At 43.2% G+C, this 13,484-nt stretch overlaps 1 protein-coding gene across 1 annotated transcript in view; it reads right to left on the bottom strand.

Moving 5' to 3' along the window:
* Window positions 1-12,649, bottom strand: part of gabrb2b (gamma-aminobutyric acid type A receptor subunit beta2b) — an 87,376-nt gene extending 74,727 nt beyond the window's left edge. Inside the window, exons 1-3 of the mRNA XM_079507382.1 lie at window positions 12,434-12,649; window positions 12,183-12,283; window positions 11,439-11,506 (exon numbers count right to left, since the gene is read on the bottom strand). Coding sequence (XP_079363508.1) covers window positions 11,439-11,506; window positions 12,183-12,283; window positions 12,434-12,522 — 258 coding nt within the window. The 5' untranslated portion in view covers window positions 12,523-12,649. The remainder of the gene's footprint in view (window positions 1-11,438; window positions 11,507-12,182; window positions 12,284-12,433) is intronic.
* Between the last annotated feature and the right edge of the window lie 835 nt (window positions 12,650-13,484).

Genomic DNA, 13,484 nt, shown 5'->3' with positions numbered 1-13,484 from the left:
ATAGCGCGCCACCGAGTGGCGCGCTATGAACTTGTAGGTCTGCTATTTTTGAAAAATCGTTAAAATGTGCCTCAAATCTTTCCTGAAAATTGTCATGATTTAGAAAACTTTTTTTATTTTATTTCGACGTCAGGCCTGAATGGGTTAACCACCGAGTGCAGTGAACCACCACGCAGATTCTGGATCAGTGGAAAGAGCATCATCTCCATATAATGTTCAGACCACGGACAGCGAAAGTTACACAATATGGGATCCGGAGAGACGAGAGAGGTCCCTCTGGGCCACAAAAAGTTATGGTATCAATTTAAGAAATTTCCCTTACAGTGGGAAAAAAAAAGAATATCACTTAGCTAAATGGGCCCCAGGCAGCAGCATCAGTGCAACCTCACATCTTTTTAAATTCTGAAAAGCCAACTCTTTAAATTATATTAACCCATTTAGACCTGAGGCCGATTCTAAAAACACCTCCTAAAACCTAACCTATGGTTTTCTGAAAACCTTCAAATTCTTATTAAAAAAAATAATGTTGATACATGAGACACAGATATGTATGTGACACAGAGGGCGCAGCTGGCATTTAAGGTAAAGTGGGAGGATGGAGAATGGGTGCACACTGCACAGCCTTCCTTTTTTTAACTAATTTTTTCACCCAGTGTAATCATGGGTGCTACTGCTACACTAATCATGGGTGCTACACAGTGTAATCATGGGTGCTACAACCTGGGGAGAGCAACGGACTGACCTCATTCTTTCTTCAATGCATGAGTCCAAGCCGCTTTTTTCATTAATTTGGCTCTGCTGTGTGACTGTCTGTGCATGCATGCATGCATGCATGCATGCATGCATGCACAGAGTGAGTGAGTGAGTGAGTGGGATCAGGGAGGATACGCCCACTGTTCTGGAAGAATGCTGTGAATGTCCAGAATGGCTCTGTGACCGGCGCGAGCGAGACATAGCCTTGCGTAGCGATACTAATATCACTGTGTTGATAATCTGCCTGGGACAATAATATGCATTACAAAAGGCAGATGAAGGCTGGCTAGTGGCTACGCGAAGCTAAGCGAGACAGTGAGTGTAAAGTCGAAGAGACAATTACAAACCTCCAAAGTGTGGTACATTAACAGAGAGGGAAATTACTTTGAGCACGTAATGTGCAATAAATGCGATGCCATAGTTTTCTGCAGAAGTGGTTCTAACTTGCACGTCCACAATGAGGAAACATCTCAAAACACAAGATTAATCTAGGCACATGCAAGTTTAAAGCCGTGCCCGCAGGTCCACCATGATGAAGAAGACGCTGAGTCTGCAGCTGGTTCACTTTACCCAGGCTAGTAACATTAGAAAATAGACAAACTACTAACTTCTACGGAGCTTTTTATTAGGCTTATTGTACAACTGTTGTTTATGGTGTTAATTTAGAACGCCAATGACTCAATGTCTGTCTGATTTTATGAATCACGTTAACTATATAGAGCCATAAATCAAACAATCAATTTGTCTTCACTTCACTTACAGTGAGTTACAACTTACATTGCAACTCAACTGCATTTAAATTGTCTCTAAATTTATGTTCATGAGGGTAGGTAACGTCACAAAAAAACATGCACTAATCCTTTGTCCACAATTCCATGCTGTATTGATGTTGGTACCATTATAGGAGCGATAACGGGCAAACGATCAAAATAACAATTATTTTACATTCTTTAATTGTAATTCTTTGATTGTAGACTTCTTGTAAATTAAGTAATGCAGATGTTTAACAATAATGTAACTCTTGAGATTGGTTTGGAAAGGACCTGGTTGGAATAACGTGTTCCTTCCATGCGCTACGTCCAACAAGGGAAATTCCCCCCTGTCAGGTGAAAAGAAGCACTTGTACTGAAGGATGAATGAGGTCAGTCCATTGCTCTCCCCAGGTTGGCTGAGGGAATGTAGAGACCAGGATTACATTAAGTTCAGCACTTGTGCGAGAGACCTGTGTGAAACCTGTGTGTGAGCGTGTGCGTGTGGATGAATGCAGCGCACAGTTGTGAAGTGCTTTACAACCACTGCCCCCATCATCCTTTACTTTCAACTGTGTGCTAATGAACACCCATCTAAACACTATCGTTATTAATGACATAAAGTATCTTTATCAATATGAAAACAACAACAAAAGAACAGCCTATCGTCTTTCTGCTTTTACAAGGCACATCAGTGTTATCTAAATGGATTACCAAGGCTCTGCATGGAGACCCATGTATCTAAACAAACCAGCAATGAATAATGCAAGATGGAGGTGGGCTTGTTGCTGTTTACGCACACTCCCTGCACACAATCCATCTATTTCTCTCTCGCTCCCAATATCCCTCCCTCCACACATCCCTTGTGACTTTCCCTCCGGAGGCCCTCTGAAGGGCTTGCTACATTCTCTCTCTGAATGATGTATGACCCGGCTATATGTAATGTATACAGCTTCTGTTGCGTGTGGACTACTTTTTCCTTTCCGAGAAAAATCCGTTGATAAGCCCAGCAGGTTGCCGCCAAGTTCCTCAGGTGGGAGACAGAAAGAGAGAGGGAGAGAGAGAGAGAGAGAGAGAGAGAGAGAGAGGTAGCTGGGATGTTAAAATCAAAAGGTGCAAGAGTGAAACTGGGCTCACACTTAAGCTATTTACGTGTAAGGGGGCACTGAGACTGTTGTCGCCTGACAGATGAAGGTGAAGGACCAAAATAGGAAGAAAGTTAATTGATTCTATAAATACAAATGCGTGACGACGAAATCCATGGGAAATTTCCATCTGAACTGAGATATTTGCGAATAAACCTCCCATGGCCACCGTGACGTGATGGCCATGGGAGGTTCCTTCGTCATCAGCATACACAGTATTCTCTCTGCCAAGCGATGAAGGCTATGTTGGGGACTTTCTGGTTGGATGTAATATAATGACCAATCCTGGATGGTCACCTTGACTCATATGCCACCCCACAGGCCCCCATATCATGAGGGACGATATGGTCCATTGACCCGAAATACTGGGTGTACTCCCGTGCCACATATAACCACCGGCCATCTGTGCACTTGTGGGTTACAGACGACCCACTGGCGATGCTACAAGTCTCTTCTGATATGCTATATTACAAGGCTATTAATTCATACAATTTCACACGGCCAGTTGGCAGCAAAGATGAACAAAATGTGTAACAGTGAACATTAGGATAGAGGGAGTGACACAAATGCTGAATTGGATGATGGTTCGCGCACACGCGCGCGCGGAATGGGTGTAGCGATTGAAGTACCGATTGAACTGAGACTAGTCGTCTTAAGCAGTTGTTTACGCAGTCGCTCGAGCAGACCAGTGCTAGATCACTGTTCCTATTCTTAGAGGCTGGTTTCCTTCCTGTATTCTACATACCACAATCCACCCCCCCACCTCCACGAACCTCCCCAACCCCCGGACCCGCACTGTAGCCGTTACATAACTTGAACAGCCACTTAACCGGAGGCTAACTTCACATTACCAAGCTTGTGACGAAACATGACTGGAGACAAGCGAGAAATTAGGGTTTATGGTTGTGTGAGGGTGAGGGTGTGTGGGGGGGGGGGGGGGGGGGGGGGGGGGGGGGGGGGGTAAAGTACATGTGTGACTACGGAGGCTTCCTTACTGTTCAAGTTCTTCCATTTCTGCTCTATCATTATGGGATTCATATTCAGAGAAAAAAAATGGTTCACACAATATATAATAAGGTTTTTTTGTCCTCTATCAACACACAATGTGAAGACATTTAAAACACAGGGTCATTAGCTCAAGGTTATTTTATTGTGTCTCTGGGGAGAGATTTGTCTTGCATGGAGACCAGCTGCACACAATACAATACCAAACCAATCAGACACACGGTGACACATGCACAACTCCAACACATATACAGACAATGCTGATGAAAGCTTGAAGCTGAAACGCGTACATTGTTCAGTCTTCTCCGCAGTATACCATGCCAACTCAAATGTATGAATAAGAATCACACCCATGTGAAGTGAGGGGCGCTCTTATCATCACACGTCATCATACAGCACAACATCTCATCCTGGCCAATCACAATTTGCATCCGTCACCTTTGTCGTCAATGTTTGCGTTTATACACATTTGTGTTTACACAAACCCTCAAAGCTGGACATAGGAGAGGCTTGCACCCCTCAAACGTGCCTTAAAAAGGACAGTTCCATGAGTGCTGGGATTCTCTTATAGAGATTTATTGTAAAGTAACTTTTCCAGACCGCTCAGTAATAGCAAAGAGTTGTGCTCGCACCCTTGATTTAAACAGTCATGTACACCGAACATTAATTTTGGCCTACCCTATAAAACACCACCATAGTATATCACCCCAGCCAATATACCTACTAGTGCACAAGATTACCACCTTAGCACCACATCAAAACCTTCTCGACCTCTGTCTACCCTCAGGAAAGGAGTCCATTGAGGATTTTGATTGACACCTGGGGCCCTATTTCCACCAGTGCTTTACGCCTCTAGCCTGGCTAATAAGCCAGACGCAAATCACACGGTCGTGTGATGAAACGGCAGGCAATTTTCTTTTTGCCAACAGCTGATTCGCGTCTGGCTTTAGCCAGACTATTACCCCTCATGACGAAAAGTATTTTTAGGTATATGTTTTTGAGGGGCGCTATAGCCCCTCCTATGCCCAGCTTTGTGTGTACCACATAGTGATGATTTGATTGGCTGAGCACGGAATGTGATGTATGATGTTGCATGATGATAAGAGCACCCCTCACTTCACACAAGTGTGATTTTTTAAGATTTTTTTTTTTAAATGGTTCAACTAGCCAATCTACATAGACACGTTGTGAGCTTGTAGATTGGCTATTTGAACTAATAAATATCATGTAAATATTTTAACTTGAATAATAAGGCAAAGGAGTTTAGGGATAAGGGACTGACGAACAGGCCCCTGGTCTGTCCAACACTCGAATACTACTGGCTGGGTTGCTATGGAACTGATTTTGGTGACCCTGATTGGCACCTCTTGCAAAATCTAATAATACACATTGCCTTCCATTGAGCACCACCCCCAGCCGAAAATGTCCACTTAGAACTCAAGATATAATTGATCAGAACTTCATTGTCTTAAATACGCTGAACTGGAATAACATCAAAGTCCATTTTAAACTTAAAAAACATTTTTCACCTTTGGCTCCTATATGGAAGAACCCAGATTTTCTTCCCTCATATCAGGACCCAGTATTCAGGGTTTGGCATGATAAAGGGACTGGATCAGCTTGCTAAACTATATAACAGAGGCACAATGGAGTCATTTGAGAATCTAAGGAATAAATATTCATTACAACAGTCACATTTCTTTAGATTTTTACAAATCCGTCATTATGTAACAAAGAACATGCAAGCCCCTAGGCCTAGGACATCCTTCTTAGAAAATATTCTTACACGACCTGTGCCAGAAAGATTTATTTCCTATCTGTATGAATGTTTTGATATAAGTTCAAACCACTCCACTGATCATATTCGAAGGCAGTGGCAGATTGACTTGGAATGTCAGATAGAAGACAATACTTGAACAATTATAGGAAATACACTTACTATTTTGAGTTGCAATAATGATAGAGAAAGACAATTCAAATTTTTACACAGACTCCATTATACACCTCTACTGAGAAGCAAGCTTGGTCTCAGCTCTCCTAACTGTAATAAATGTGACACAGAAGTTGGTACATATGCACATATGCTTTGGAAATGTACAAAGATACAGGTGTTTTGGAATGAGGTGAAGAATGAGCTGGACACCTTGCTTGGATATAATTTGAACTTGTCACCTCTCCAGTGTGTACTAGCAGAGCTAAGATATCCAGTGCAAGGACCAGACACAACGCCAAATTGGTTGGAATACTCTTATACATAGCGAGGAAGACTATACTCAAGCTTTGGATTCATAGAGACATTCCTACACTGGATGATTGGTACAAGGAGGTAATGACTGTGGTTCCTCTGGAGAAACTGACTTATCTCCTCCGTGATAACATGGAAGGGTTCACAAAGGTATGGGAACCAGTCTTAGATACAGTGGACCCTTCTAGACTGTGCTTCAATGTACCTTATTGAACGGGAGTGAATAACAAAGACTCTGGTGACCTGTAATGTAATCATGTCAAGACTGTGGTGTACTCGTTTTTTCGTGTACTTTTTTTTTTGTGTTTGTTTGTTTTTTGTCTGTGCATTGTAATGTCCGTATTGTGGTTCTTGTTGTTTTCCTATGCTATGTTGAAAAAAGAAAAATGTGTGGTTCTATATACATTGAATTGTGATTGAACATTTGTGAAATCTCAGAGCCTCAATAAAAATACATTGAAAAAAAAAAGAGAACTCAAGATATCTCCAAACCATCCTGGCAGTGGACTGCCATGAAAGTTGTCCATCAACACTTCGGTCGCAAATAAGATATCTTGAAAACTATTGTCTGGTCGGGGTGTGAGAAGCAATACAAACTCTCAGCCCCTTACTCTTGTTTCTGATAACACACACACACACACACACACACACACACACACACACACACACACACACACACACACACACACACACACACACACACACACACACACACACACACACACACACACACACACACACACACACACACACACACACACACACACACACACACACACACACACACACACACACACACACACACACACACACACACACACACACACACACACACACACACACACACAGAATGCAAAAGACACATTTAAGCAATATCGACCACAAACATGTCTATAGCTATCTTACTCAGCTTCTGACTGCCACAGGACGGCTGAATAGCTGAATAGATTAAGATAACAGCACTACCAATGTGAATAAAGACGTTTTAAAGCTCTCACGTCAGGTAGAGGTAAAGAGAAGTGCATTCAAATACTCCCTTCTTCCCATTGACCATCCTATACGCCATAGCATGCAGTAATCTCTGCTGATGTCCATTAGGACAAGGAGAAGGCGACATGGGTTTAGATTGTAAAATGGAGGCCTGTTGAATTCCTAGCACCTTCTTGAGTGTTCAATAAACTCATCTCATCCTTTGTTGGCATTGGTATGTCTGCCATTTGCAGGAGTATAATGTGTTTACTTCACCCTTTTTTATGTGAAATACATAAATGGGGTCTTTCCACTCGTTCCAGTGGAACAGGTACATCTTCCCAATGGGTTGCATGTCTGACATGCCATTGGCCTTCAGTGTGTGTGTACTTGTGTGTATGTCCACCTCTGAGTCATGTGGTATGACACCTCAGTGCCGCTAGGTACGTGACCTTCCCTCCAACACCATTATGATCTCTTCACATGACAGGGTGCTAATGTCAGGACTCTCAAACAAAGACAAATACGCATACTGCTGCTAGACCTGACCCCTACGTCTAACATGACTGCGTCATACATATCCAGCCCCTTGAAGTTGGACACCCAGGAGTGAAGGATCTTTTGTGGGTACGTAACGAACCCAGCCACCGTTTTCTCACTCCGTACCTGGCTCCCGGGCTTCACTACACTAAGTAATCTGTAACTTGCTGTATGCCATATGACTCAGTGGAGCCGGTAATAACCTGAGGCCTGCGCTCCATACACCATACCTCATTTACATTTATACATAATTCACATTGTGTTCGTTCACTGTGCCCAGGTGCCTAGGCCCTCCCTCTTTTGAAACTTAGTTTAGGGGTAGAGGTGAAATGGGGTGAGGATCTGCTCTGTACTGCAGAAACATAAACACTGTTTGTGAAGGCAGAGCTTAGGCCACTTATCAACTCGACACCTGAAGAAAACACTGCTGGTTGGTCGCTCATGACACTTCCTGTAAGTTATCAGTGTCACTTTAGAGCCCCGTCAACCAATATAGAGGCAGGAACAGAGGATCTTATCGGCAGTCTATTGGTTTAAAGCAGGGGTCCAGGACCTCTAGTGGGTCCTCTGAGATTCTGAACGGGGCGGGGGGGCTTTACATTAACCACTTGAACCCTTGCATCCCTATTCTGGGGTGCGAGAGCACATAGCAGATCTACAAGATCACAATGTGTGTAGATCGGCTATTTGCGGCAAAGAGGTTTGGTGACGTACAGGGGAAACAAGAGCAGACCGAGTAACAACCCAAAGGTCAAGTTTACAAAGGATTGAGGGTTTAAGTCATTGGGGGTCCTTGGCCTGAAAGACATTGAAGACCCCTGGTCTAAACAAACGTTACGAAGCAACTTGATTGACGCCGACACCTCAACCTGGTTGGCGCACAGCATTAAGCAGAGGTCAGGTAGCAGTTATTTTTCGGCAGCAGTCCTTCTAACTGCTCTCTCAGGTTCCTATTCTTTGGCCGAGGCATCAAGAGCGCTACAACAACATCTTTGCAACTGTAACATTGCAAGCACGCCTCTGTCCACACACACACACACACGCACACAGTGATGTTACTGGTAGCCGTAGGGGCCTAGCACTCCTCCATAATGGTCAATAGTATTTTGCTATATCGACTGAACCCCCTTTCGCTACACCTCCTGCATTATCTCCCTCCCGTAGCTTCCGTGGGTATATCCACAAAAAAGTGAAGAGGGTGGCTCCATCTTTTCACCAAACTAAAGGGGCATAGAGAGAGGGAGCCATATGGAGAATGACCAGAGAAGACAGAGGAGGGATCTAGATGCTCTACACCAGCTGCCATTAGGTGAATACATTACCGTCATAGAGAAGATCAAAGACACTGCTGCATCTCACACACACACACACACACACACACACACACACACACACACACACACACACACACACACACACACACACACACACACACACACACACACACACACACACACACACACACACACACACACACACACACACACACACACACACACACACACACACACACACACACACACACACACACACACACACACACACACACACACACACACCAGTAGCACAATTAGAAATGTGCACTCTATGGCCAGAAAAATAATATAGTCTGTGTGTTTGACTAGGGTTTGACTGGATTACTACAATGATCATAATGCTTTGGTGCACTCACCCCACCTTGTGGGGAGGGGGAGGGCTGTCTTACTGAGACAACATGCAGTCCAAGGACTATTGAAAGAGGACGGGAAGCAAAGACCGTACGGTGGACTCCATGTTGCTCCCTGGAAGGAAAGAAACATGCACAATGGGCTATATGCAGCCAACACTTCCGCGTTCAGCTTCCTTGGTCTCAATTGCGCATTTTCCATGCTCCTTCCAGGGAGCAACATGGAGTCCACCGTACGGTCTTCGCTTCCCGTCCTCTTTCAATAGTCCTTGATGTAGTCCAGGAAGGAAGTGAGACAAAGTGTCTGTGACATGTCATGCACACACTTTGAAATACTAAAATATCTAAAAACACATATTACCCACCTAAAAAAACCAAACAGGAAAGTACTTCTTGTCAAACATCACTAAAATAAGATGTGGTTGCAAAAGGGGTGAAGTGGCCCTTGAAGACCCTGCATCACACCTGGGGTTCTGTAAAGACGCTGGCCCAGTACAGACAGGAGTGGAGATCCTTGCTGCTCTTGCCAGCCAGCCAGGCATAAAGGGCAGTAAGCAATAAAGTCCAATAGTTCAGATGCTACAACTTTTAAGATTGACAGATTCTTTGTACACACATTATACAGTACTGAAAGCGTGCCACATTTGCATCACACACGTGGATGCCCTCCAACACATACGCCCACTCCGAAAACATTGAGTTAACTGCATGACACATGACCCTGTGACATGATGCTTTGGTTACACAGATGTTTTAATCCACTGGTTCTCAACATGTGGTCCGGGGACCCCCAGGGGCTCTAAATGGACTCGTTCTACCGCTCTGTAACTCAGAGAGTGTCCAGGTGGAACAAGGTTGACCCATAAGTGTCCATTTGGTTCCATCCGAGTTCAATTATTAATGGTGATTTTACAGTGTAGATGCAGTCCTAAAGGTATCAAATATGTTAGGTCCATTTTGAAACTGGGGGTCTTTTAAATAAAATATTGAGAATCACTGATTTAGTCCATATGAACGCAAAAACAGCACCCAATAAATTACTGTGCAGGTCATGAGACCCTAGTGTGTGCACGTTGTCCTGAAAGAGTATATGTATGTATACAGTATGTGTGCGAGTTTGCGACTGCGACTGCATGTTGCTTGGTCACGAGTGTGCATGTGCGTGCGCGTGCGTCTTGAGGTGTTTAGACTCTCCAGCAACTCAATGCACTCTATACACGTCAATGCAAATATACATGCATGCAAATGCACCGCTGCTTCATCCTCCTCTCATCTCGCCACTCATCAACACACGTTGCTTGAACACAAAGATAACAACGAGAACAACAGCCTTCGGGTATACTGCTGCCAGAAATACTCTGGCGTGTAATCACTCTCTGACATCACGTCATGACTCACATCACAGCTAGAATTACAGAGAGAGAGAGAGAGAGAGAGAGAGAGAGAGAGAGAGAGAGAGAGAGAGAGAGAGAAGAGCTATCTCCACAGTTTGTAAAAACTATAGCCAGTGAAAACTTGATGAGTGCAACTCCAATAAACATCATCTAAGTGATAAATAAACAAACACATCTGTGAAATTGTGAAATAATTTAGTTGACAATGGTTCAATCAGAATCGTATGATCCCCCCCCCCCCCCCCACAGGTTGTTTTTTAATGCCAATGTCAAGAGGAGTGACTTTCCTTAAAAATAGGCTATATAGGCTAGCCTATATATAATGGCAAGTTATTTTTAACCTAATCTAAGGCGCAGTACCTAAACTCCATCACTAGGGGGTGCTCTTGTATGAAGCAAAACCTGATCTCCTCATGCCACCATCACACGTTTCAAGTTATAGCCTACTAGTATGCTGACATGTGAACAGGGAGACGGGCACATCATTAATCTTGATCCTAATGTTACCTGCTTGAAACTGCAGGCCATACATGCTGAGCGTATGGCATAATAACATCCATTTTTTATATGAGACAGCCCAATAAAAAGCCCACAACACATGCTCACACATTATACACGCTCACTCTCAAGGCAATCATCTGACACGGTTATAATTCGCAGCAGGTGCAATGCATCACGAAGCGGGCTGATCCTTGACAATAGAAAAGCGGACGTGGCTCGTCTTTTGTCTGTGAGGTTTCAATCATAATCTGCATGCGTCGGAACAATAAAAAAAAGTTGCATGTACAAAATCATAGCCCAAACGTTTTGACAACCCAGCACTGAAAGGGGGTATCCCGTGTTCCCTGGTGGCTGGGGGAAGGGGAGGTGTCCCCCGCGGTGTGGTTATGCACACTGTCACTGACACACTGCACTGCAAGTGTCGTGGGATAAATGATTGGTCAAGTAATACAAATAAGGATCTCAACTTACCATATTGACTTCTGATACCATGTCTATGCTTGCTATGTCTATATTCATTCCAACTTCCACAGGAGGACCTGAAGCGACCCAAAACGAAGACAACAAACACATTATATAATTAATAGTCAGCAAACACGGTGTCACGACTCATTTGAAGACAATGACACTCGTAATAATAGTGTGAAATAAAATGACTATTGTTAGCCGGGATACATTTTTGCAGTGTCGCGCACGCAGCTGCCGATAGTCGGGGATAATGCCCCGAGAAGTTATCCCCATATGGGCTAATTGGTAGGCTACTCAAACATAATCTCGTTAAATGTCCACCAGATCCAAATAATACGCGACTATAAGAACATATTCACACGAATGGACACAATTCAATTCCCAATTAGCCTAGATAGAGAGTTGCAGTGCGACTTGTCACATTGTAGTCCAATTCGTATACGTAGCCTATATGTAAAATCCTACAGTGAGCTATACTATTTTAACCACTCATCCACAAGGCATGCTTTAATTGTGCTAGTAGCCTATATGGTGTCGAATGTGTTTATTATAGGCTATTTAGCACATGTGGAACGAGCTGTCCCCGATCAGGTGTAAAAAAGGTCCTGTGTATTAGCCTACCTAAAGAAGCGGAATGGCAAAATGTAGCCTACTATCGTCAAAAAAGCTACTATACTTAGTGGTATGCCGGCTGACAATAGGACATACAGTCAAATTAAGGAGTTGGTGAAATACGAGCTCGTTTACCTCCGAAATCTGGCCTCAATCGAATATCATAACCTTTCAACAGTCTATCCACCGTTTCTTTTACCACAGACATATTGCTCGGTTCGTTGGCTGCTCTGGCACTGCATGAGGAACAAAAGGAGATCAAAAGAGGAACATCAATGCTTAAATGCGAAACGTTGCTCAGGTCTCCACATGTCCAAGTAACGTCCACGGTGTCTATAACATCACACACACAGAAAGTAAAGGAGCGTGTAATAGCAGCCACTTACCTTTTTGCACATGCCACAGCCACGATCAGAGGAAAGGACCAGAATACGCCAAACAGACGGCTCCTTCTCCTTATTCTAAACACTGCCATTGTTGTGATGATGTGATTTTGGGATTTTTCTTTTTTCTTTTTAGTGAAGACAGACAGACGAGATAGGCTACAACTTATTCTGGCCAGTGCGGTAATTCCAATGTCGGGCGCATGCGCAATACTCGACCACAACATGAAGGAGTGGTAGAGTTTGCTCCCATGTTCGGAGGAAAATTTAAAGGGGAAAGAGGGATTCCGAGTTTGCAAGATATACACACAGCGGTTAAACGGGAGGGGGGATTCCCCCGTTTGACATCGTAACGTGTTCAAGTATAGGATAGGACCCCCTCTCCCCAGAAAACCTGCCAGTAAAATCCGCAGTAATTTAACTGCAGGGATGGAAGAAGTAGGCTATAGCCTATAGTAGGCTACACACATGTTTTATACTTAAGTAAACGCATTAATACTGCATTGTAGATATGTAGCTTACTCTGTTACAATTATAAGTCCTGTATTCAAAATGTAGCCTATACTTGAGTAAAAGTACAAAAGTATATTGGCATCAAAATATACTAGCCTACTGTAAATATACTGGGATGCTACAATACTTAAAGTATAGTCCACCAAAAGTAGCTTACAAAAGTCGTATAGGCCTACTGAAATATTGGAAGACAAAAATCCCAATTATATACTTACAAAAATCCCAATTATATACTTACTATACTTTACACCGCTGTTTAACAATGTTTTGATGAATTGAACATGGTGGACCCTGTTGTAAACAAGTGTAATGCTTAATTGGGTCGTCCACTCACAGTTAACAGCCTTTGTATTGAGTTTGTGCTTGAAATGTACTGTAATTCTGCAAACTGTTAATAACATTTTCAATCAATCAATCAATCAAGTACAAATGTATGAGGCTATTGGCTACCTCAGAGTTACGCATGTAAACATTTTCCACTGATGATTTTACTGTGAACATTAAACAACCTCGTGAAGTTAACGTTACAAACTAAATTAGT

This window comes from Electrona antarctica (assembly GCF_951216825.1).
Source record: "Electrona antarctica genome assembly, chromosome: 8".
In the NCBI taxonomy this organism is placed as follows: Eukaryota; Metazoa; Chordata; class Actinopteri; order Myctophiformes; family Myctophidae; genus Electrona; species Electrona antarctica.
The sequence above is the reverse complement of the archived record's forward strand: the minus strand, read 5'-3'. Positions and strand labels throughout refer to the sequence as shown.